The 26,647-nt window shown below is 37.8% G+C and overlaps 1 protein-coding gene across 1 annotated transcript in view; it reads right to left on the bottom strand.

Moving 5' to 3' along the window:
- The window catches only part of LOC137486837 (macrophage mannose receptor 1-like), a 32,573-nt gene extending 6,365 nt beyond the window's left edge, over positions 1–26,208 (bottom strand). Inside the window, exons 1-23 of the mRNA XM_068212364.1 lie at positions 25,985–26,208; positions 23,794–24,195; positions 22,179–22,352; positions 19,913–20,071; positions 18,904–19,017; positions 18,305–18,439; positions 17,156–17,338; positions 16,439–16,596; positions 15,663–15,776; positions 15,231–15,346; positions 14,780–14,928; positions 12,635–12,834; positions 11,127–11,254; positions 10,432–10,519; positions 9,099–9,243; positions 7,987–8,022; positions 7,692–7,867; positions 7,100–7,167; positions 5,418–5,518; positions 4,277–4,413; positions 3,162–3,276; positions 2,463–2,659; positions 1,170–1,260 (exon numbers count right to left, since the gene is read on the bottom strand). Of these exons, the coding sequence (XP_068068465.1) occupies positions 1,170–1,260; positions 2,463–2,659; positions 3,162–3,276; positions 4,277–4,413; positions 5,418–5,518; positions 7,100–7,167; positions 7,692–7,867; positions 7,987–8,022; positions 9,099–9,243; positions 10,432–10,519; positions 11,127–11,254; positions 12,635–12,834; positions 14,780–14,928; positions 15,231–15,346; positions 15,663–15,776; positions 16,439–16,596; positions 17,156–17,338; positions 18,305–18,439; positions 18,904–19,017; positions 19,913–20,071; positions 22,179–22,352; positions 23,794–24,195; positions 25,985–26,042 (3,244 nt within the window). The 5' untranslated portion in view covers positions 26,043–26,208. The remainder of the gene's footprint in view (positions 1–1,169; positions 1,261–2,462; positions 2,660–3,161; positions 3,277–4,276; positions 4,414–5,417; positions 5,519–7,099; positions 7,168–7,691; positions 7,868–7,986; positions 8,023–9,098; positions 9,244–10,431; positions 10,520–11,126; positions 11,255–12,634; positions 12,835–14,779; positions 14,929–15,230; positions 15,347–15,662; positions 15,777–16,438; positions 16,597–17,155; positions 17,339–18,304; positions 18,440–18,903; positions 19,018–19,912; positions 20,072–22,178; positions 22,353–23,793; positions 24,196–25,984) is intronic.
- Between the last annotated feature and the right edge of the window lie 439 nt (positions 26,209–26,647).

The raw sequence follows: 26,647 nt of genomic DNA, 5'->3' as shown, positions 1-26,647 counted from the left end.
AAAAGTCAAACATAACTTTTGAGACATGGAGCAAGTTTGTTAATGTAATGAGTGAAATCTTGGATGCCCTGAAGTAGAGTATACTTTCTACAGACTTGACTGGTCCAGTCCAAGACTCCTAGATTGCATATTTCAGATTCTGTGCTTTAAATTATTTGACTAAATCTGAATATCTGAGTATTCTTTTATTTCTGGTCACTGGTGGATAGAACTTAGGACAAGGCATTTAAAGCATTAACTGCTGTAATCTCCAGTCTCAGCCTAAAACTGAGACCTGATGTTAATTGATCACCACTCGCTGTTCACTCCAACTTCTTGGCCTGTCTGTAAGGGTTGCCAGAATGTTGCCTGCAAGTTTGAGACAGGCAGTGTATATTTCCACCCCTGTGATTGTAAATTTATTCAGAAGAGCTGGAACTGGGATCAAAAATTTTAAAATGCCTCCATAAAACTGTATATTTGCTGTGCTGAGAGGGAGTCTTCTTACAAGCATGTTAGCTGTGCTGAGAGTGAATAGGCTGCAGGAACTGACTGAAGTGAGGGATCAGGGAATCATTTTTACTTTAATAAAGCTGAGGCAAAATTGTTTTGTAATCAGTGCTTTGACTTCTCTACTCCCATAATATGCTTGAACAGCTGTGATTTGTATAATTAAAATTCTACAGTAGTAGACTCAATATTCATCACTCATTTTGGTGTAAAAAAAGAACAATATTCTTCTACAATAAAGTTACATACAAGAAGCTGTACAATTTGATTGACATCATACAGCATTCAGTAGAAATTTTGTGATAGGATTAAATGCTCTGCTCAGATTCGTCCAAGAGAATGGGAAGATCACTACAAGAACATGATTTATACTGCACTTAGACAGGATGTTTAAACATCTTATACTTCACTGAGAAAAAAAAAGCCATTTTCATTTATTATTCTCTAGTATTACTCATGATTAAGTACAAAACCCCAATTAAGATAGCGGTTCCTCTCCAGTAATTTCTGTGAAACAATTTGTACTTCAAACATAGCACTGACTTAACACTGATGGAGCTCTGAAAGCCTGAGATTCGGAATGAGACTCAAAGCTGGAAGAAATCACATCAGGTTATATATTCATTTTATCTAACCAAGGTATTCTTCCTCTTTAGGAGACTGGGTCGAACAGAACTCACGTGAATTCATCTGGCACACGTAGCCTCTTTCATTGTCACAGCTATCATCTCTCCACTTGCCATCTGACTTCATGATGAAGACACAATCTGTCTGAAGGGGAGGGGAAGAGTCACAGCCATTACAAGAGGCCCTGGGGAGGGGGTGAGCTGAAGTTCCTGTACTGCTAGTGCAGGCTTGATGGCAGAGAGGAGAGGAGCTCACTGAACACCTGTGTAATTCAAATTTCCTAGGTTTCTGCCAAGTAACTTGAAATGATGTTTATTGACCTGACCCCTTAAATTTGAACCAGGCTTCCACAGGTGCCAGTTAAGGTCTGAAAGAAGTAAATTAAAATTCATTTTACCAGTTTTATTAAGAACCCTATAAGACTGTATAAATGACTAAGGTACCTATAATAAATCTTCTCTGTTCTTATTTACAGTTATATAGATCTGTTTCAAAACATTTTTATCAATGAGAAAAACAATATAAGAACTACTGTTAAAAGCTCTAATCTACACTAGTCTAACTGAAGCAAGCTCTTTTGCAGAAAGCAGATACTCTTTGCTTTTTTTTATAGTCATTATCAAGTTACCATTATCAGATACAACAAAGTATTTTCTCTTTACTTTCTTATGTTTACTTGCTCCAGTGTTTCCTTCATGACTCCACTGATTTCAAGATTGGGCATGGCAGTCTTTTGGCATGTCATCCAAGTTTCTCCTTTATGCTGATTTAAATAAGTTTTAGTCATCAGCTAAAATTGACTGATGGCAAATGTTAAAAATCTTGGGTGAATAACTGCTAATCATTTCCTCAGAAATTACCACCTTCAGAAAAGAGCCTGAGTTTCTGCAGAGAAAGAGTAATTTCACTGAAGATATCAATTTCTACCATCAGAAATGAGTAAAGCAGTGTGGGAGCACGTTAGCCAGAAGTGGGACATGCACACAGCCAAATTATTGTTGCATCAAAAATCTTAATTTTGGTTTATCATACCTTGTCTTTGGTGCTGCAGCTTTAGTATTTGCATTAATGCAGTTTGGGGATAAACTGATATAAGTTTCTCCAATCTTCTTTTACAGAGCTGTTTTTTTGCAATAGTTCCGATGGAAGGCTTAAAATCCCTCTTCTACAGAACCTTTGCCAAACACTTGGGTGTATTTGGAATCATTATCAGACTATTTGCTAAACCCTATTGTGCTTACAAAAGGGCTTGTTTCAACATCCTATTATTGCTGCTGTAACTTTTCTTTTAGGAAAATCAACTAGCTGCCCAAGGTATAGATAGAGGTTACGTAAATTTCCTGTACCTCCAGAGCATCATCTGTCAATGTTTCATACTCATACAAGTCAAAGTAGCTTTGCTGCTTTTCTGGTGCACCATTAACCCAGTTGGTGTAGGAAACAGTGCTTCCATCTGTCCAAAGAAATGTGGACTCTCTGTTGATATCATTCATCCCAATCCATACATTAGTTATGGCATACTTCAAATGATAGAAAAGGAAAGCTGGAGAGAAGCAAAGATTTCTCATTAAGGAAAGCTCTTCGTGACTTGCCCAAAAGAGAGCAAATATGCAAAAAACCCAGAGTGGGGGACATAATAAAAGGATAACACTTTCCCTACACAGCCCATCTGCTGTTAATTAAATGTTTAGATAAGCATCCCATCCCCACTGTGTATGCACACATAAGGTTTCAGAAAATCCTATTGCCAATGAGAGAGACAGGAAATACAAATTTCTGTCAGTATGAGAGATCTGTGCAACCACCCTCAGAACCCACTGGAAGTTTCATGAAAACAAAGCACCTGAAAGACCTAGAAACAAACTTTATTTCTTATATGTAATAATTTTAGGTATTGCCTTGCAGTTTGAAGTTAAAATGAACCATGGACTCACCTGACTAATATGCAATTTTCATCAGGTAATCCATATTTTATATTGGAGAGTATAGAAGTTTCTTTAGTGAGAGACTGAGATTTTTTCTTTCAGTAGAGCCTATACACATACCTTGTACTTGTTCATTTGGTATAGTAGCCAGGTTTCCTCCCAAACTGAAGCAAACATCTCGTGCAGCATGCCATGTGAGATTTCTTGTTATATTGGAAGCAAATACTTTGAAACACTGGAAACAAATCAAACACTTTTTTCAAACTAGCCAAGACTGGAACTATTCTATGTGAATATTATCTCTAGATAATTAGCTCTAAAATGTACTTTTCTGCAGAAAAAGAAATCAGGGCTAGAATAAGTGACAGAGCTCAGGAGTAGAAAGTCTGGATGCCTACCCAGGCATACACTTTTCCCCCCTCATGGCACAAGGTGTAATCTAGTATCAATTGAAGTGATTGTAACGAGGTCAAGTACGTAATCACTTTTCACATTTTAATCTGCCTTCTTCCTGCAGGAATAGAGGCATCATTTGAAACCAAGAAAATGTGGCTTTGGGTGACACAGATGCAGGGAATAATCTCTGCTGTGTTTTGTCCTCCTTCTCGTGAATGTAGTTACAACTGTTCATCCTGCCAAAGGGTGTGAAATATCCTTTGGCACATTGACCTAACATTCTGAGGATGCAATAGCAGCACAGTGGTAGATGGAGCTTCTACTCAGATTGGTACAAACTCTTCTCTTACAGCAATGAGGACTTCCAGACTGTGTCTGAATGCAAAGCCGTACTCAAAATAATTGTAGTTTGGCATCATCTTTCTGAATTCAAAGCTTTGTGAAGCCCTACTGAAGGGCTGAAGGGATTACTCAAATACATTCTTTCTAAACCTTTCCACCTTTTTACAAGACTGACCATCACAAACTTCCATTTCTAAACAAAATAATGTACATGAAGAGAGGAGGACAGGTTTTCTTAAACAGTAACAGTATATTTTAAGCCTGCACAAACTATGCTGTCTGAAATGTATTCAGCATGCTTCTACCTTTATTGTATTTCTCTGCATAGTTAAGTGTCTAAGTCACCTCAAAAAAAGCCCAGCCATCCAGTCTGCACATTTTGACTGAGTAATTACTCTCCAGATTTACTTCATATTCATAAAAAATGTTAAGTTTTCAGGATTTTCTCTTCAGTTCTACCGCTTTACACAATTTACCGAAGATATTTGCTGACACACCTTGTTGTTAAAAAAAAGCCAACTTTCTGGACATCCTCCAGGAGGCAATGGAGAAGGTAATGTTGAATTAATAGAACTGTTATGTTTTTCACATACAAATTTATTGTCAGAACCACAGTTAATGTCATTCCACAATCCTGGAGAAAAAAAAAGTAAAAATTCAACATGTTATAGTATTTAATATTTAGTAATAATAATTTGTCACTTTTTTTTTTTATAAACACAATTTTCTCTATTTTCTACTTCAGGCTATGGCTTGATCTGAAGGCAAAGTAACCATGGCACCTTCAAATAAGCTCTAATGGGGCACTGTAGCCCCTTGTAGTTAATTTGAGCTCCCTGACCCACCTGCTCCTCATTCAGGGCTCTCTCCACAGTGTCTATACCTGTGTATGGGGTTTTTTTTTTGAGCTCTGGCATAATCATATTGCAGGCAACAGGGGAAATACAAATTTGAAAAGAAAGTAAGTAAATTTGAAAGTAAGCAAATTTGAAAAGAAAATTGATCAGAAATGGATGAGGTAGGAAATACTAAGTCAATCTAATGGCACAATACAGTGTTCAAACATACTGCATGAATTCTTTGTAAAACATAATTGAGATATCAACATGTGCTTACTAAATTCCCATTAGCCTCATTAAAGTTACAGAAATAGACCCAAGAGGAAATAGAGCTCTAGGATTTGCAAGAAATTTGCATTTCAGTGTACTTGCAAATGTATCTTAGGACATCAGATGTACTTGTTTCTTTCCCCATTGACTTGTACCTTCAACTCCCGTTTCCTGGAGCTGCTATAAACGTTTTCTTAAGTTCATGGTAGAGAAGATAGACTATACAAATTTTTACTGAAAGAAGTAGTGAAAAGCCCTGTAAAAAGGACAAAACCCAGAAGGAAATATCTGCTTTAAATTACTCATGGTACTGAAATCTCCCCATTCCAAGGGCATAGCCTCTTCCATGGCTGGTGGTCCCAGCTGGTGACTGGGAAGAGTTACTGCCTTTTGCTGGTTTGTCGCTGGAAAGAAATTGCAGAAAACAGCTACCAAAGATTGTGTGACAGTTGACAGCAGATGTTTGACAGCATCAGTTATAATCCAAGCAGAGACAAATAAAATCTAATAGTTTTGTATTGCCACTTACCATGCTCTGAAAGCATTACCACACAGTTTTCCTCATTATTTGCAAAATTGGGTTCATTAGGAGCCCAGGCCACATAGGTTACTGGAGTTCCATCCACCCAGCTTAAAGAAAAGATATACAAGTAGTTATTACTTAATATCTTCATTTGTGATATGGTAGTTTTAATGAACACCTCATGAGTAAGAACATCTATGAGGATTCATGGGAACTGACTACAATGGGAAGGACTATTAAAGATTGCCCTTTCTTTACTTGAGTATTCTAACTTGAAGAAATTCCTGTAAAATATTTCTGGTTGCAAATTAGAAAAAGAATACACCAAGCGTATTTCTTGTTAATGGCCACAATTGTTTTGACAACATTTAATAAGATAAATCAAAATCAGTTTTTCATAATACAGAGAAGGATATTAAAATTTTGTCTTAATTGTTATTTTTATCTTAATAGTTATTACAATAGCTATTTTATTCCTAGGTAATACTATGCTCTTTAGTCTGAGCATTCCTGGTGTTTTCGTAGGTGAAAACAAGAATGAAAATACTTTTCCCTGGATTTACCCTGCTCTGTGGGGGGTGTAGTGGGGAGTGTTCTATTTTCCTGTAAACTAAAGGACATTGTGTCAACTTTAAAACCATCCTTTCTAAAGTACCAAAGTTGAAACTTTTTCCTCAATGTTTACCTGCTTTTTACTTTAATATATTGCTATTGGAGGAAGAGGATATTTTCACCACATTTTAATCAGTATTTCAGAATTTAGATCAGTAAGCCTGAAGTGGGAAAAAATTCAGCTGTATCATCTATGTCTTGTTGCTGCTGATACTATTGATCTAAACAAAGGAGATTCTCACTGGATTCATGGAGTGCTCTATGTCCCTAATTTGACTCCTAAATCAGGAGGTTAAAATCATCTATCAGCTTCTCTCCCCACTCCTCCTCTGCCATTCTCAAGGTAAGTGATTTACATACATTCAAACAATGGCCTTAAAATAGAAAGGTTAAAGTTAAAGTTCCTCTAACCTTTTCCAGGTCAAGCTCAGAAGCAGTTCTTTTTCACCTCCCAGGCACATCCTAACTAGCAGGTAGGAAGGTAAGCAGTGTATCATGCTCTTCAGTATCTCTTAGCTTAGTTTTGTGTTGATTTGTGTGGTAGTCTTTTCAGAATACTTCTTACTGTTTCTGTACTGTAAATTACTGCTGACTTTTCTCCTGGAATAGGAGTTTGCAGAGACTACCTTTTGTACTCATTGCCTGTGTCTTCCTAACTCTGGAGAATCCCTCTGATAGATAGATAAAAGGCATAAGAAAGCCAGACCCTATGATATAGAGCATGTTTCTAGTGTACGTGCATATGTTTATAGGTATAAAATTCAGCATAGTGAAGTATCACTCCAATTTATGGGGCAAATCTCTGGAAGAAACTCGAGAAAGTGTGTATGGAGAGTAGAGCTGCCAAGATTTTCTTTGGCTAAGTGCTTACTCAAGGAAAAAATATTCTTTTAGTATTTATTTTTTTGGGGAAACTATTGGACTTTAGAATATTCTAGGACTATTCCATTTTGCTTTGTACATGGTATGTGGAACATCCTTCAGACCTTCAAGAGAACATATTCAGTCCCTCCAGCTTCATAAAATACTATATTTGTTTCTACATGTTAGAAGCTGCACTGATCATCTTAACTTACCTGAACTTTTTATCAAGGCTCACTCTTAGACCAATGAAGTATCCTACTGGCTCTCTGCTATAGCTCTCCTAAATCAGAAAGACACTACTTCAATTAAAAAAATAAATATTTGAAGCAAAACAAGCAGAAATTGATACACCATTGATTAGGTCCACAGAGCAGCCACTGAAGTCCACAGCAGTAAAGCGCCTGCTTGCAGTTAACCACAGCAACGTGTTTATATGCCCAGGCACAGAAGTCAGGTTTTTATCTGGGACACCAGAGCCAAGACCTGCAGCACTGAAGGCCCTTAGGATGGAGTAGAAAAGAAGCAGATTTTGAATCAGAAACTGGTACTCCTTTTTTATTCTCCCTCAAAGACCAGCTACTTTCCAAAAGAGTTGGTACCTTCCCACATCACTCTTCCTGTCAACTGCATCAGCGCAGATGGCATGGAGCAGGGGAGGCCAAATCCCACAGGATCAAAGGGTGCATTTGGGGATATTTCATTAATGAAGACGCTGATGGCTCCGCTTCTAGGACAACTCAAGTTCGACAAGCAGATTGTCAAAAGCGTTTCTACTTTAGGCTGTCTGTTTATAATGGTTCTTACATTTTCTATTAGTGCTCTCTTTAGGAACCTTCTCTCACTGTTACTATTAACAACAGCTAGGTCTGCGGAATTCTTCCTGCAAAACTCTTGGGCTCTTTCCATGGAAACCTGTTCTTTGCTGATATAGTAGAGCTTATCTTCATATATGACCCATCCATCTGCAGTGGTTTTATATTCTGGAAGATAAATAAGGTACCTTTAAATTTTATGTGTGTAGAACACAAAAGCTTTTTTTAGAATAACAATTTAAGGAAAAAAATATTCATAATAAAAATAAATATCTACAAAGACCTACCATATGTGTCAATAGGTTCAGGCTTTAATGACACTCCTGCAAAGGAATAAAATAGAAGGCATGATGCATCTCTTTAGAATGTGTTGCGATGTAGCTTGTGACTGACTGCAAGAAGTGTGAGGAGCAGATCAGGATCCTTCACCCCTTTGCCATTGACTAGCAAGCAGGGTTAGCCACACAGTCCAGCTTCATATTGCTCCATATGCAAGGTCATCTACTTTAACTTTGTATCATAAGCGGTGCTTCACTTCAGCAAAGCCATAGCTTTGGCTGAATCACATTCCAGCACAGAGCAAGGCAAGGGAAAATTGCTCTTCAGGCCTGTAAATCACAGTAGACTTATCTGAAACACTTTAAACTGTGACCCACAGCAACTTTACTGATCCATAAGTAGATATTCTGCAATTCACCTGGGGGTATTTTCATCAAGAGGGAGAAAATTTCCACTAGATTTATTTTAGCTCTATCAAGAAAACCCCCTGAATAATATTAATAAGCAAAAGTAAATATGACTTTACGTACATGCATATATATATATATATATATCTAGGTATAGATATAGGTATAGATGTAGATATAGATAGATATAGATACATGTAAGGACTGTGAGTTACTTCTGGTTTGGATAGAAAAAGAAATAGCACAGCTATGAACCATTGCTTTTCCAAAAGCAGTTGAATCCTGAATAATTCTACAGGAGAACCAGAAGTACCAAAAAATCTGACGAAGATATCACACTTGATTTTTAGCTTCACCTCTGTTAGCATAAAAACCAGTATTGTAAGGAATACAATACAAGCCCTTACAACTCCTTAACTCCAACATTACAAAAATAAAAGCAAAAGTTACTTAATATCAAAAAAATTTGTAATCTTGCAAATATATGGATTATTTATACACCCTATTTTATGTAAAAAAAAAAAAACCCTTAAATTCATTCTTATAATTCATAACTGAAAAATCTCAGCCCATATTATGTTACTTAATACTCTCAACGTCCATTTGGAAAAAGTAGTTCTTCAAAATTTTGTGTCTTTCTCCAGTAACTTAACTTAGAAAGCAATTACTTATTGAAGTTTTTTAATCTTCTTGCAAAAAAAGAAGAAATCTACCTTGTTTTATTTGGCAAACCCAGTTATGCTGTACTTGACAGACGGAAAGAGACCATGGTTGAGAATATCCTGTACGACGGAATGAGCCACAAAACTGGAGTCGTCCTGAATTCCTTGGACTATCATCCCAGTTTGTGTACCTAACCTATAGAAGAAATCAACTTTGTTACTCTTTTCGTTTGTTTCAGTAGCTGTACTTTCCACTGGAAAATGGAAACTAATTGCTTTTGTCTCAGAGATTCTGGTTTTAGCTAAAAAGCGCTGCAAATACTATAGGGAAAGCTATAGGCATAAGGATTTTAGAGTGGGCCAATGATGTCAGTGTTCAGGCATGGCTGTCTTGCCACGGAGGGCTTTTTTGTTTGTGCCCTGAGCCACAGACAGACAGAAGAGAAACAGGCAAAGGAATTGTTTGTAATGAACTTTACCTAGCTGTGAATTTTACCCACATATCATTAATCATGTGCAGACAGGGTATTTTTCACTCCACATCTGACCTGGTTCAAAATTACCCTGTCCAACATCTGTCTGGTGGCAGTGACCATGTCGTGCATCAATTCAGCATTACTTTTTTCCCTTCCCTGTGGTTAATGAGGATGGGAGTGTGACTTTTGAGAGGGAAGTCATGTCCTACAAATCTAGAGGAGGTACCTCTGAAGAAACTGACATCCAAATGAGACACATGTGATACAACCTACCTATTATTATCAAGAATTCTTGATAATGTCCCTTTATGAAACTTTTGTGGAAAGTAATGTGAACAGGATAAGATAAAAGATCCTTGCTTGTGTTAAAGAAACCCAAAGAGTAGGGGGTAGTAGTAAATGGAGGGGAATAAAGAGTAAAATCCTGTAGGAACATTTTTCACAGCTATTGATATTTTCATGGGCTCAAGAGATGACTGGATAAATTCCCAGAAAGAAATAAATTAAAATTACAGATCTGAGCTTCAGTTTTAAAAGACCCTGAGCTATCACTTACTAGGGGATTCAGGAGTGTGCTGGGAAACATGCTTGCTGTTTGATTAGCTTTTTAGATGCTTGTGGCTACTAAGAGAGACAGGATACATGATATAGTATAATGAATTTTTTATGTTTTGCACTTAGGTGTAAATATTATCTTCTTTGCAGAATCTGATGAGATACAGATAATTTCCATGTATTCAGATGTTTAGCTGTGGTATTAGTCATTGCAATACAGATTAGCAGGTACATGAATGTTTGTAGGATTGGTGATTTCTTTAATGAGGATAACAGGAAAAAGCCAAAAAGTATATGTACAAATCCCAAAGTACCTTAAGCAAACAAATATGGTGAAAAATTAAGATACTCACTGGAGAGCCATCACTCCAGGCAAATCCTTCATCTGGATTCAGGGAAAATATACCCAGCCAAACTACTTCAAACATACAGGGAGAGGTTCTAAAAGAAAGTGCAGGACAGAGCAGTGGGTAAACATCAGCACAAAAAAATCCAGAAATACATAGGTGAACTTTCTACAGCACATTGTGAAAGAAGTGAAGTTGCAAATTTCCCTATTACCTTTGGTGAAGTGCATACGTAGAAATGTGTAACATTTTTGTGGTTCAGTGTCAGTAGCTTAGTTATCAGACTTACTAGTCGTATTGATCATGTATTTCCCTAATGTACTATTCAGTCAGGGAAAACCTTCACAGATTCAAAAAGTAGTTTCAGCACTGACCACTGAAAGGTTGATGCATATCTACATCAACAGTAGATACATTGATCATATTTTCTACCCTTGTAGAAATACTGCTAATATCATGTGTTTCTAAACTATATCTAGTAAGCACGATACTGGTGGAGATTTAAAAAAAAATTTCTTGTCACAAATCACTGGTTTATTTCCATGAAAAGCTTAAAATAGTACTGCATAGATAAATTTCCAAGTATCACAGGTCTTTTGGCTTTTGAGGAATCCATACATTTTAGAAGTCGTCTAGGATCATTCCTAATATTTCATATGAAAAGTTGAATTCTGTAAGATAAATACACATCAAATACCAACCTCATTGCTTGGATTAGTAATGGCATCTCCTCCTTAGTGTTAATGGTGACCAGATCCCCTCCTATTTGTCTGCAAAAATCTCGAGCTTCAAACCATGATTTCTTTCTAATTTTTGATCTGCAAAAACACTATGGAGAAATTAATTAAAAATATATTATATAAGTTACAATAATAATATAATTATAGTCTTGCTTAAACATAAATGAGGTTTCATATGAGCTGAGTAAAAGTCCATAAGAGAAATAGCATTTCCCACTCTGCTCCTAGAATTTTTACACTAGAGCTGCCTACCTATTTAGCATAGTAGTTAAAAAAAAAAGGAATTGCTACAAAAGAAAAAGGAATACAAGTCCCCAGCTCCCTTTAATTTGTTTTAACTGAAGAAGGGCCCAAGCCAGCTTCCATATGAAGGGAAAGAAGAGTAGTTGTTGTTGAGAGGCAAAATGGTCTGGGAGGAGTCTGAAGATTCAGGCAAAAGAACGACCCCATGGTAATTTACAACTCTCACTTTACATTTGCAGTATGATGTCTAACTAGTTTAAGAGACAAGAAGTACAGATCTGACCAAAGTTAAAATTATGATCTGGGGATAAAGGAGCCCAAATACATAGCACTCCAGATGAATTTGAAAGAAACTTAAAAAAAAAAAAAGAGCAGGACTCATTAATTCAATTAAGTGATAAAAAATATTAACACCTTACACTTAGAACATTTCAACTTTGCATGATCCCAAATCACTGTTTGCACATTACGCTCATTTCTTGTTCAAACCCCTTTTTTATGCCTGCTCAGATACAGCTGACTGTACTTCAAACACAAGTTATCTGTAGCTTTGTACCAGAAACTCTCAAGTAAATGTCTTCCATAAACACTGGTTTAATTAACCTTTCACATGGCTTTTTATCCTTTTTTTTTTGTGGAATAATGTGCTGATTTTAACAAGGTCCAGCCTTAGGCATTGTGCTGCTGTAGGCTACACTTCACTGTTGCTCCATTTGTTCTCTGAACTGCCACACTTCTCAGGCAAACACCACATCTTTGCACAACAGACACAAAGAGCAGCACTGAGAAACCAGCTTTGCTGCTTCTGCTGTTTAATACAGAATTTTGACATTTTCCTTTTAATAATTTTAATATGGGGTTATTTCCTGTTTTTTTCTTTTCTTTTTCTTTTCTTTTCTTTATGTCTTTTTTGGGCCTTGATATTTATGTTCCTCTTCTTCCATTTCCTGCTCCAGTTCCTTCAACCCCTGAAGCACAAACTTCCTCATTTTCTTTCCTGTGCCCTTCTCCCCTCCCTTCCCTTCCCTCCCTTCAACCTTATTTTTCTTCCTTAGTTTCTCCCCTCTCATGGATATTTTCCTTAGAAGAATTTTTGGGGTTTTGTTTTTTGCTCTATTCCAATCTCAGATATTGTAAAATGAAGATGTCAGTTCTTTTTTCTTTTTTTTTCTTGTTTAGTTTTTTTCCCCACCCAAGCTGCTTCTTTTAACTATTTAGGCACTTACTTTAAAACAGGAACTTCTATGGTTGTTTGATACCCAACCTTCAGGGCATGTGGGGACCAGAGCAGTAGTTGGAATCGGTGGAACTGTTGCATCCTTTGCCCACTGCTTGCAAATATATTTTTGCTTTGTCTCACAGTCAAGAACATCCCATAATCCAGCTGTGTTCCCAGTTCTCATGGCTACACATCCTGGATTATTTCCTTTATAAGAAAAAACAAACAAACAAACATGTTGGATATTTTCTAAAGTGTGAATTATTTAATTCTGTCAAAAATATTGAGCAGCATGGTCATTATGGGGTTTTGTTGGTGAACACACTTCCCCAGTAAAAAATAGCCTCTGTAAAAAAAATCCACCTTCCCGTCAGTGCCTTTTTATCAATATTTTTATTCATGTAAGAGCTTTTCTGTCTTATGTTAGATTAACTGAAAGGCTTTTGGTAATTGAAATAGACCACACTTACTAGATTTCCTTCATTCATATGCTTTCACCTTCTGTGTGGAGCTCTGGGAGATCTATAAGCATAACCTCCCTTTCCAGAAGTGATTTTATGTATCTTTCCCACTATATCTTTATTACAGATTCAGTTCATTTACTAATGACTTATTCATCTGTATTTCCCCATATCTCTCTGTAACCATTTTAAATATTGGCACCAAATTTGTCTTTTAGCAAAGTTTAGATGTCAAGGCAGCTTTAGCAGGAAAGCTAAAGCTAAAGCTCTCTTTACATATTAAAGAGAAAGGTTTATTTCATGTAATCTTAACAGTTCCTGGATACTTTTGCAGCCATGCTTAGTCCTGACTTCATGCCATCAATTTCCTCCATCATTTATTTTCTTGATATTTCAGCTTGAAATAGACTCTCCAAAGATACCCCCACAAAGAAACTTTCCAGCACAGAAAGTCCATTTTCTTCTTAGTGAACACAAATGCAAAGAAACAGATTTTCTTCTTAGTGTTCCAGCCTGATTGTTTAGGAATGCATTTGCTGTGGGTACTTTGGTTTGCAGGCTGCAGTGCCAACTAGAGATTGAGCTCTGGCTGGTGGGACCCAAGGCAAAGGGCTGTGAACTGGTGCTGACCCTTTGCATAGCAAAGGGCACAGGCACCAGTGGTCCAGCCAGGTGACTGGACACCCAAAGACTCAGCAGGGGCCAAGGACCCCGGACATTACTGCATTTAGACTGTAAAACAGCCCGGGCTTTCCTTTGTTCATGCACCCTCCTTGGAGGCGCCCAGATCAAGCTGTTATTTTATTATTGCACTATGATTGAATTATTTTAGGGATCAAAAAATCTGGGGAAACATGGGTTCAAGCTGTTAAGGAAACCTTGTCTGACTGTATGAGTGTAGGGGTGTAGCTGGGGAGGGACCTTGGCCCCAGCTCAAGTGGTGTGAGTGTGACTCCAGAGTGGCACTTGGATGTCAGAGAGGGAAGATTCCTTACCATGAATTCAGAATGCTCTCGTCATTCCCTGATCACCTTCTGACAGCACAGACTCCCTGGCAAGCTTTCTTCTTATGGCATTTCCTAAGGTTTTATTAGGCTTTGTTTTTTGTAATTTTTTATTGTTTTTATTTTATATTTTATAACCTCACTGAAGGTTTTCAATAAAGTCTTCAGACAAATGATCACTAAGAGGAACATAGTATATCCCACGGAGAGCAGATTTCCTCATGGCATCACAAAATCTTGTTTTCTGTGCTTCTGCACAGTATGAACCCATGAATGCAGTTTTCTTAGGATCACACATAAAAATAATAATGGCACAATGATTTTTGACACTTTGAGTTTGGAATTCTAACTTAAAATCCACATTACAGTTGCTCTGTTTCAAACTCTTCTCCCAGGATAACTTTTTCACTAGAGGGACATGTGTGGAATAGTCTTAGGACCCATTTGTAACTCCTTTTATCTCCCTGTGAAGATGGGCCGAAAGTTAATCTTATGGGTAAATATATCAGATGTCCTAATATAAAAGTGCAGTTTTAAATTTTCCCTTTGAAATTAGAATATGGGATTTGAGAAGTGGAAGTACTTATAAAATATACCGAAAGTTTAAAACATAAAATTCAGAGGACATTATACCAATGCAAATCTAAATGTCAAAGAGCACCCACCACCCCTCACCACAGCACCCACCAGGCATTCCTGCATCCCAGTGCGTGAAGGAGACAGCTTCACCATTGGCCCAGCTGAAAGTGCCTTGATCCTGCACATCAGAGAGGCCAAGCCAGAAATATTTCTCAGGCCTCAGCCCAACAAGGCTAGTCAGATAGGCTTGCTCATACCTGTAAAAGACATCATCAAGATGCAAGTGAAAACAAAGTCATTTACCCAAATCCTGCAAGTCTACTGTGATGATGGAATTTTTTCTCTTATTTCTTGCTTCAGGCTGGGGGAGAAGACCCTATATAGGACTAAGATTCCATATTAGCAACAAAAAAAAAGCAAGACTTTTTTGTTATTCAACTAGAGACCTCATATGTTACTTGACCATTTTGCTGTTTGGTGTTGTGTTAGCTTTTCTAGGAATATTTCATAAGATACAATCTTTAGATATTTAAAAACAAATAAAAAATCATTATCATACCTACTTTCAACTGTGGCTAAGTAACCTTCTTCTCCTTCACAAGTGGTGTTTGCTTCTGAAAATGTTGCTGGAAGATGTCCAACAAAATAGCAGTAGGTCCCATATCTTCTCCAGCCCTATAACATGATTTTAGGATTTTCATACAAATTTTAAATAATTGTGTTATTATGTATTAAGTGAAATATGACATTTAAAAATTAATTAAGCACTATGATCATGAATATTATGAATTAGAAATTTTTTGCAGTGAAATTACAGATTCCTAAGTGGTTTCTGTAAATGGTTTTCTAAAATTTAGAGTAACGGAGAGGGAGAAACGTCATAATAAATAAAACAAAAAACCCTTCAATGTAAATAATTCAAATAATTCTAATGGATTCTCAGTGTACCTATTTCATCTGAGAAAATGACATTCCATTCTCATATACTTACTTTTTTGCAACCTGCAAGGCTACTTTCTTTTTCTCCAGCTGTTTGTGATGTAGCTTTTCTTTTACAAATGTAGCCAGCCTTCCTCTCACAGACATGGTCTGCCCAATAGCCATTCTGTGTCAGGAAAAAGTTTGAAATAAAAAAACATATAAATTTGAATAATCTAAAGGAGATAAATAATGTCTTTCTTTTTAATGAAATTTTTTTTCTTTCTCCTTTATTTTTAAATGGAGTATTTTTCCTTATCCAATTTTCCTACATGACATCAAAACCAAATCTGCTCATATTCTGTGAAATAGTAGGCTAGGCTATAGCAGTATAGCCTCAGCTGGCAGTGATAAGAAGGGAGAAGGGTGCATGGAACTGCTCCCTGACCGGTTGTGCTGGGTCCTGCTAAGGTAGTTGTGCTATGGGATGGCAAATAAGCAGGCAAAGAGAAGACAACAAGAATCAGAGATCCCCATATACCATCATTACCACCAGAAGAAAAGGAGAGAATGTACTCAAAATACCTTCAGAGACCAGTTTTGTAGCCCTAATAATTTCATTTGTGACTTTCAGATGTACTTAAAGAGAAAATTTTACCAGTGATGCAGTAATGCTTTTTGGTTTTGTTTTTTTTAAGGTCACATTCAATCTCATTCTCAATCTCATTCAATTCAATCCCTACATCTCTTTTTTCAGGCTTTAGCCATTTGCTGAAATAACAGCATGTTATTCTTTTATTAAGCAGTTATTTTTAGTATGAAAGTACAATATGTATTGAGTAATGTCACCTCGCCCTTGATCAGGACACAGTCTTCTGGCCTGTTGTTTGTAGTGGATGGCTCTCCCAGGTGCCATTTTGTGTATGTCACTGGGGTACCATCACTCCACTCAAAATACATTTGAACCTTATGGTCATTCAGCCCAATCCACAGCTTGTCTGTTGGCTCTAAAGATGGAAAGAGATAAGACCTCTTTTGGCACTCCACCCTTTTCACAGCACTAACCATTAGGCTTTGGACATACAGTTCCTTTCAGAAATTTATGCAGCATGTTCTACGATAATTTTATAAATTAATATTTTCATATAGATATAAAAATAAAGACTGTATGCTTTGGAAAATTAGGCTGTAAGGAAATTCTTGCACTGGGTGAAAAAATTTTGCTCTTCCTCCTCATAAAAGTGGGTGTGAATTACCAGCCTAATACTGATAGGCCATGATAGTAGGGTAGAAGTCAGAATAGTTACTTTTCAATTCCATTGCACTGGTCAAATTTTAGGATACTGCTTTTATGTAACTTGGAGCATGAATGTTTTAAGCTTCTTTCAACAAAATGAAAAAAAAAAAAAAAACAGAAAGCCCCTAAACCCAGCCCCCCAGACCTACATAGATTATTTTGGCAATAAATAAAATCAGAGTTTTGACAACATCCAGAATTCAGCAGGAACTATCAATGTCTTGTTTTCCATACAGGCAAAGGCAAGAGACCCCCCTGGAAATACTCACTGTACCCAAGCTGAGACACCATAAAGCTGTGCTCCTCAAGGCTTTGGATGCTGGCCAAGTGACTCCCTTCCTTCTGACAAGATCTCAAAGCTCCTTCCCATCCTTTGCTGTCCCTGAAGATTTTATAGCAGTGATCCACATAGGGCACCCATCCATCTGGGCAGGTAACAGGCCCAGGGTCACCTAGGAACATGGCCCAAGGCTTTGCAGCTCCAATTGCCATGCAAGGGACATGACACTGAAAATATTTCCACTTCATCTATGCAAAAGTTCTAAACTAAGAATTTTATTTTGAAATTCTCATCATAAGGAAATTATGAACACAAAATGCAGTAGACATAAATGTGATTCTCTAAACCAGGCAATTTTTAGCTTGGAGAAGGAAAGCTTTTTAATATATAAGTTTAGTCAAATGTCTGCAACAAATATATTAATTTTGTAATGTATTAATCAAATGTATTAGTTTTGTAATTCATTAATTTTATTAGCTTCTGTATCACCTAGGACTTATTTGTCAGGAAAAATCAGACAGCTGCATCTAACATAGAAGGTTTATGAATTTTTAAAGGATTAAGTATATTGATAGAGTACAAGCCATCAAGACAAATTTATAGCTAGATGAATACATAGGGTCACACCAAGAGGGAAATCTTCATACACTTTAAATATCTTTTCTCACTTCAATGTGTTGATCTTCCACTGTCTCAATCTTCCACTACTTCTGCAGTGAACCCTGAACTTTCTTCTCTGGATCTGGTTGACCACAAGTTGTGGAGAATGACTTAGAACCACACTAAGTTACGCATCTTTCTTTCTTGGGCTTATATTTACTTATGTACCACTTATGAAAAATAATTTTTGTGTTGTTCTCCCTTTTCATTGTCAGCAGTCTGTGTACATAAAGGGGAGACCTGGCCCCTGAAAGACAGGCAGGTCTGACTAGCTGGAAATTCTTTGCTTTTATCTGTTTCAGTCTGGGTGTTGTGGAACTGGAGATCAGACTAGAAAGGCTGCAATCATTATAAAAAGCAAACCAGAGAAACAAGACATAGTTCTATTTCTAATAAAATTCTTCTGTTAATCTTTGTCTATATGTTAAGTGATTCAGATAACAGCTTCTACTTTAATTATCAATATGTATCAACATACCTGAACGAACTAAAGTAAAGTTCCTTTTTTTACAAATATAGCCAAGTTTCTGATCACAATCCCAATTTTGCCATTTAGCTTTTGTTTCAGGATTCAAAACCACACAGAGCTTTCCAGATTCTGGAGATGGACTTCCTTTGGGGAAAGTACAGAGAAAAAAAAAAATGAACTTATCTGAATGAAAAACAGAGCTCTAAGGTCTAAAATGCACATGAGAGACCACTCCTGGATGAAGTGATGGAGGTCATGTCTTTCCCAGCTTTGGTAAGAGCTAAGGTATGTTTCCAGTAGTGGAAATGTCTGTAAGTTAGGTAAGTGGATACAAACATGTAAACTCATAGTTTAGTTGTTAGTCAAGAAATAGAAGACTGAAGATTTGGAATAGACAAGTGTTGCTTTCACAGCTAAAATATTTTTGCAATACGTTGAAGGTTTCTCTCTTATATTGCTATAGAAAAAGAGATTCTTCTAAAGCTAAAGCAAGAAAAGGTAAAATACTTATCTCATGGCATAACTATATGATAATAAAGTTTAGAGCAGTATTTGAGGTATGTATATTTTCTCTTTGGAAATACAAAATCAAACAAAGTCACATCTACCTGGAGCCCAGTTTAAGTACTGGAAAGGGCTGCCTCCAATCCACTCCCACCCACTACTCAAGTCCAGTCTGTTGAGTCCAATCCACAGTGCAGAATCTGTACCTTCGGTTAATTCTAAGTTACAAAAATAAGAGGAATTATTTTATCAATCTCTTTTGTATTAGCAATGGTCACTAACAATGTCTCTAGGAAGACTTGTATTCCTAAATAACTAATTGCAAATATCTGTAGATACTGTGGTACCTAATATGTTGAAATGTGCCAAAGTTTGAATACTGTAAGAAAGCAAACAAACATAAACTCCCTGTTTTATCCTGTCAACTAATGCAAAATGAACACATATTATATCCACAGAGTATATCCAAAACAAAATTGTTTCTGCAGAATAGGCTCAATTCTGTACATTTAAGTAGAATTATTGGTAGAATATAAATCTAAACAATAATAAAAATTTGTTAGAAGTTAAATTAATCCTTAAAACCAACAATAAATATTTCTTCCATATAATTTCTTCATCTATATGTGGATACGTAAGGCTGCAATTTGGTATCTGTAAATAACTGATATTTTTCAGTTTGCCAAGTGAATGAAAAAAACAGCTGTCAAAACAGCATTTGAAACAAAAAAAGTCCTTCTTTTGGCAGGAAGAAGATTGATCTTTTTCTCTCTCTTTTCAATTTTTTTTTTTTTAAGTTTTTTCTTGACCAAAAGTAAATCTTTAATTTACTTTTCAGGATTTTTCCTCCATTAAAAAAAAAAAATATATATATATATAGATAAAATAAGATTCATAAATATGAAGTCAAACCGTTACACTTGCAGGATGCTGGAATTCTCTGTAAATTGGCAGCAATTTTGATATGAACTTGCAAATTCTAATTTTTTTTTTTCTTGCCCACACTTATTTAGGTCCAAAGGCAATGGCCAAAATAATTCTAAATAATCCTTGGCTATTCTGATGGCCTGAACAGATCCTGAATGTAACCCAGGGTTTGCTTTACTGCCTTACCTTTAAGGTATGTTTGTTCATGAATGTCTGTGATACTCAGTAATTCTGCGTTTTGCTGCTGACAGCTCTTCCTGGCTTGGTGCCATGTGAGAGCCGAGTCGGAATTTATTTGGTACTGAACATTTGTTGACAGATCTGTAGTCCATGTGCTGTCTTTATCTGTGGAAAAAATAATAACAGCAGAGGTTATAGTAACTTGCCAACAGAAAACTGAGTTCCAGGTTCTCATTCTGTCTAGCAGGTTCTCATTTGTCTCCTTCAATTTCACCTGGGCTGCTCTTTCAAGACCACTGAAAATGTTATGAGCAGATGGGGAAGGACAAAATTAAGGCCAGCGCACTGACAGGTAAAGCTGGCCTATACTGCCTCCTGCTCCATGAAGAAAGACAAGTCAGGAATTACCACCAGGAAAGTGATTGCACAGGAAAATACATTTGCATGGAGTGCATGGCAGAAGTCCCAGGAGAAAATTTTCAAATATTTGTGCAGCATCTCCTTCTCTCTCTGGACAGCAGCTCCCACTGAGAGCTGTAAGAACTAGCTATAGACCTGAATTTAGACCTGAATTTATCATCAAAAAATTTCACAGATAACTCCCATTCCCATTCAAAGAGCCTCTGGATGTGCCTGTCACACAGCAATGGTGCTGAGCAGCACCATCCTCCTCCTCTCATTACCTTTGCATCTTTGATTTGTTGAAGATATCAACATGCTCAATCAAGCACAACACAAAAATTTTATCAGGTATTTGATCATTCCCAAAAGTCAGTACGAAGATGAATTTTTAAAAAAGAACTGAAATCTGGGACTACCTTTCAAAAACTCTGAAAATTATTCAATGACCTTATGTCACACCTTCAGGACTCCGTGTGTGAGGTATCTTTGCAGGAATCTGGAAATCACAGTTGACTAGGGGTGTGGGCCACACTGAAAGTCTACTTTCAATCAAGTAGAGTAAAGGGGCATTTTAATAAAAAAAGACAATACTGAATAGGAGACATGGGGAAAAATATAGAGAAAAGATGAGATGTGTCAGGTGGAGATTTCAACATCATGAATGCAAAGCTCTCCAGACCATAATGGGAGATAGAGGGGGAAGTGACCACAGAAATAAAAGAAAGTGATTGAAATTGCAGAGAAATGCCAGGCGGATGTCGACGGGGTGGAAAGGCTGCTTCCTGGACAATATGAACAGGGCTTAAAAGCATGGATAAAAGGACACATTCCACTTTAGCAAAAAAATGCGTTCACATGAGAGTCATGCAAATTGAAACATCAACTTCATCAGTCTTCCTACAGTGGTCTTTTTTGTGCCCGCATCCATTACAACGAGAGTCCTCAGAGAAGGGTTGCACAACAGTGACAGCAGACATCCTCGCTGGGAAGAAGTAAGGAGTTCAGAATTATTGTGCTGTTCAGCAGCACCCCCACAGCAAGTGGGAACTGAATGCTGTTTTACTCTTCAATCACTCTCTTCACATCTTTGTGCAACATGTCGTTCCTTTGCGTAGTGAGCTGCAGCCTGTGCCAATGGATCATATACTAAAATACATTCTTATAAGTTATGAGTTGTTATTATAAAGATAATAATTTTCTGCTCATGCTGCTTTGCCAAAGGCACACTGAGGGGACCTGGGAGTGAACAGGTACTGCCGCTGTGCTCCCTCTGAAGCCCCCTGGCTTCGCCTGCCCGGCAGAGGCACGGTCAGCAGCGGGGGACACTCCCCTGTCTCTCGTGGCAGATTCGGGGAGCGGCTAAGACAGAGCGCTTCGCTGTCTGCCTTGTATGGAGGAGAGGCGGCGTCCGAGAGGTAATGAGGGAGTCGACTCACGGCCGGGGAAAAGTCTCAGGTTTATTGTATGCTCCAGGGAGCTCTGTGTTCCATGTCCCTGCAGCTGAAAGTGAGTCACATGGCTTTCATCATCACCTTAAGTACCGGGCCGGAGACAAGGGGGAAGGACGCTCACCGCCCAATGGGGGAGTTCGGGGGAGTGGAAGGCAGGAGGACAGACAGAAACACAAACCAGTGGGGGAAGGTTAAGGGAGGGACCCCTGGCCTTTGTCCACTCACTCAATGCCCAAGGTGGAAGATTTTGGGGGGGTGGGATTAGGAGCTGTGTGATGGACAAGGCACCAGGGAGGGATGGCATTGGAGGGGTGGGAGAGCTCAGGGTGGGACCACTGGGAGAAAATGGGGTGTGAAGGGGCAAACCATTACAGAACTGTTACAAAGATATAAAAACACAATACAACAAGGTACCTTACCTCCGAACGGGCAAAACCCATATCGCTGGTCCGTGTCGTAGTTGGCAGTGGTCGCGCACCAGAGCCAGCCATCGGCGCGGCCTGCGGCCGTGCACTCCACCCACCACTGCTGCTGGTACATGAAAGGGAAAACACACGGGGCCCCAAAAGCATTTCCTAGCAGTGTGAAGGTCTCTGAGAACACAGAATGTTAACATGAATATGAAAAGTAACAAATTAATGTAAACTAGGGAAAAAGTAAGGTCTGGGGCAGAATTGGATCTCAAAGTGCTTTCCATGGTTCCTGTCCCATAATCATTAAGAAAGTTACTTTAGCACTTTTTCAGACTTCAGCTGCTGATATACGTTTATAGCAGTGCTATTCTGATGTAAAGTAATATATCACAGATGGGGTCTATTGTCACTATAGGACACAAGAAAGCATGACGTGAGCCGCTGCTATTGTAAAGGTAAAAAAGGTAAGTTTATTTTTTGACTCCAGCATTTATAGTTTTCTAAAGGTGATAGTGGATTGGAGGGTGAAAGTGCCACCTCTCCAACGACACTGGACAAACTACTGCTCCATCAAATTTCTTTGCCTCTATGAAGGAATGCAAAAACAATAAGTTATTTACAGAAAGTGTGTGAAAAAGTTTGTTACAAGAATGTAAACTTAGAAGGCTTTAGAAAATCTTAAAAAATCAGGGTGACAGTCTATAATTAAATTTCTGACCAAGATGATTTTACAATCTTAATAAGGATCCAGAGCTCTACCCTAAGATACTTCTATTTCAAAAAATGTTAATATTTATATAACATGTGCAAGAGCAGGAACTAATATTTATAAGTCTTGATTCCTGGGAAAAGAAAGTAAACATATATTAGACTATCTCTCTCTGGTTTTATTCCAGTGACCATTTTAATTATCTCATACAGTGAAGCAGCTTCCCACAGGCAAAGCTAAGAGTTCAGTGTTCAAATATCTTGTGAGGTGGCTTTTAGAGCATTCATTCTGGATGTAGGAAAGCCATTCAGAACAATCAGACTTCAACTAATCAGAAAAGGTAATTGCACTGGTGACTGTAATTATTTCATGAACATCCTCATCTCTTGAGTCAAAAAAGCCATGCTTCCTCTGCTTAAATCAGTACTTTCAGACCTTTCTCAGCTCACTCATATTGTGCTTCATTCATGGGGATGTAAATTTCATATCCCTGTGACTGTATAAGAAACTTATTCGTGTTTATGTGCTCTGTTAATAATGTAGTGACACAGTATGGTGAGCAGTAGTGATTTTAGAGAATACCTATACATAGTATAGAATACTATACATAGTATGAGAGTATGTATATACATATTCACTAATAATATGTATTTATAGAATATAGAGTACATGTAATACTCTTAGTACTTGAAATACTAATTTACTATAATGCATAGACTGAAAAAGTGTGTGTGTATAATACATGCTTGGACATAAATATAACACTAAATTCAAGGTTAAGTACCTCAGTGCGTGGATTTTCTAAAACTGGTGGTCACTGAAGGAGTCAGAATAGACAGAGCCAAAGATCCTACACACTCTAACACTCACAAAGAAATTAATGCAAAGGATGAAAAAATCAATTTTCTGTACCTTCATATCCTTGGGAACATAAAACATCCATGGCCCCATAGATATTCCATTTATTCTTTGCACTCAGCTCCTTCATTAACAAAACATTTTCATGCTCTTCATTGCCAGGACTGAAAAATAAATCTTCTCCTTGGATTGCAAGGAGGCTTTCATTTCTGCATTCCCACCACTGGAGCTCACTTTTTTGATTACAGGGATAGAGAGTGACCATGGCCTGGTCCTTCTTCAGTGGCACTCCCAGGCATAGTTTCAGTTTCACACTCATAAGCTGATGATCTGTGATCCACCTGAATTTTTGTGATTCATTGTCTTGATTGCAAGTGGCAGTTCTAACTGACTGTGCAATAGATGCCTCAAGACAGAGTCTGTTGACTTTATTATAAAGTAAAAATGTTTTCATGTCTGTAAAACAAAACAACACATAGCAAATAGCTGTTATAGAATAAATGTATAGTGGATATGTGATATGATTCTACTTTCCATTCACATTAAGTCATTGCATTCATGTCAGATAAAAACATTATATTTTTCAACAGGGGCCAGAGCAACATCAATTCTACTGACTCAAAATAAAGTTGACAATAGAAAATGTATGTCATGAGTATACATCACTAGGCTGTGGATCAGTGGTGGGCAGCAGCAGCAGCTCAGCACAGCTTGTTGGATGGTTTTATGTCAGTGAGTTCCCTCAGCCACGCTGCTATTACCATTACCTTGTTCCATCCAACCTCTCCTCAGAGGCATGGCTTTTTAGACCTTTGGCCTCTACGAACTTTTCTCACCCTTCCAGATCTTACAGGTCTCCCAGAGGGTACACAGCCATCTTTGCTGAGCCATTTGCCCCCCCTCCCCCAAATCCACCTTTTCATCAATCCTTTCCTTTTCATCATATAAATGTGCATGAACCAGTTTGGGCTTCTCAGGGGTCACTCTGGGCTCCTCAGCCTTGCTGACTACAAGATCTGCCATCCCCTATTATGAGCCATTGACTATAAAACTAGGAATGACTTTGGGAAGTCAATTGCAGTCTGAGAAAGTAGCAAAGACTGGGGAGTAATAGCATCTGGCACTTGCTAGTGTGTAAAGGCTGGTGGAAGTTAGAAGGTACACCTGCACCAGAAATTGGGTCCCCAGCTCTCCAGGCAGTTTACCTGATCATGCCTAAAGTGTTGGCTTCAAGGTAAGGTAGAAGCAGGGGAGCTAATTTCAGTCCTGCAATGAGCTTATCAGCAGCAGCTGTGAGCCGTGCCTATGAATTTGCTCTGCTGCCTTGTCTTGTACTTTGTGACCCATCTAGTTGTATTTCCTGCCAATTTTGTGGGATTCATAACCAGCTTTCATCCCTGATCCTTGTCTTGAGCAGCGGGTGTCAAATTTAATAAAAATGTATTTAAGAGGTTAAAGACATTTCCTTAAAAAGCTCGCAAAAAATTGAAATCAATGTAATTGATAATGTACAGTACACTGAAAATAATTATTCTGGACTGCAGGGAGACGATGATGATTAAAAAATACCATATACTCTGAGACAATCTGTGCCAATCCTCAGGCATTAGAAAGGTGAAAGAATTTAACCTTAAACATTCAGATCTGCAGAATACTTTCAAGAGAAGTGCAGCTAAGGGGATAGCAATTCCACAAGAGATTTCCTAAACTTAATCCGATTTTATTTTTAAAAAATTCTTCCATCCACTTTATCAATGCCAGTGAATTCAACGAGTCTGTTCAAAACAGTGAACAAAACCCCCTTTATAGCCATCATCTGTGAATATCTTAATGTCTTACCAATATTTCTGCATATCACCACTCCTGGAGATTTTCCCTGCCTGATTTTGCAAGCCATTACCCAGACACCAACAGCTCAAAAATCAGTAGTAAATAATTAAATTTTTTTTTAAAGGCATTTAAACGTGTAGCATTATTTTCTTAGGTCTGATCTTCTGGGGTTATTGAAATGATAGTGCAACTATATATGAATAAAAACCATTGAGTCTCTGGTTCCTTCTCTAAACATTACTTTTTTTCTATGAGGTCGTTCCCCAGCCTCTTGCCTGCCATTAGGAGGTTCTCCATCCCCAAACTAATAATGCACATATTGGCAGCACCACAGAACCACAATCACCCTGAAAAGCCAGAGAAGTGGAAGCACTTTCACGACAACCTTCACAGGAAACAAGCAGGAGGCACTTACCCGCCAGCTGCAAAGAACTGTGAACAAGTGAGAAAACAAGCAAGAGCCCAGAGAACATAATTGTAAATGCTGTTTCCTCTCCTTCCCTTCAGCAAAACCTGGGCAGTGAGAGTTGCTGGCGGTAAAGTCCTGCTGAGGAGAGGACAGCAGCCAGTTTTCTTCAGTTTTGCAGGCTGGATGGTTGGGTAAAAACTCTGAGTGCTAAATGTGGAAACATTCTGTCACATGTCACATTTCTAAAAAACAAGACCACGCGGCACAAATTTTACCCTCAAAAAAGAATGACATCTCACTGAGGGCAAACCATGCTTCCTTGGGAAAGCAGGTGGTCCCAAGTTTATATGTTTATATCTCACTACATTCCCACTGTCTCTGCCGAGGAGATGTGTGGAACTCGTGGGATCAAATCAACAACTAAATACTAAAGACAGAAATTCAGATACTAAGGACAGCCTTAGCTTTTAAATCTTTCATCTTACCTATGCAGACTAAAAAAAAAAAAAAAAAAAAAAAAAAAAAAAAAAAAAAAAAACCACAACACCTACCAGGAAAACACAGAAGCCCCATATTTTCATCTGTGAGTTGAGACAAAACTGAGTTTTAGAAGATTTAAGTGAAATTTATTCTGCAGGACATTAGAAAAAATTCTGCCCTTCTACAGGA

The sequence above is a fragment of the Anomalospiza imberbis genome, chromosome 1 (assembly GCF_031753505.1).
Source record: "Anomalospiza imberbis isolate Cuckoo-Finch-1a 21T00152 chromosome 1, ASM3175350v1, whole genome shotgun sequence".
Lineage (NCBI taxonomy): Eukaryota > Metazoa > Chordata > Aves > Passeriformes > Viduidae > Anomalospiza > Anomalospiza imberbis.
The sequence above is the reverse complement of the archived record's forward strand: the minus strand, read 5'-3'. Positions and strand labels throughout refer to the sequence as shown.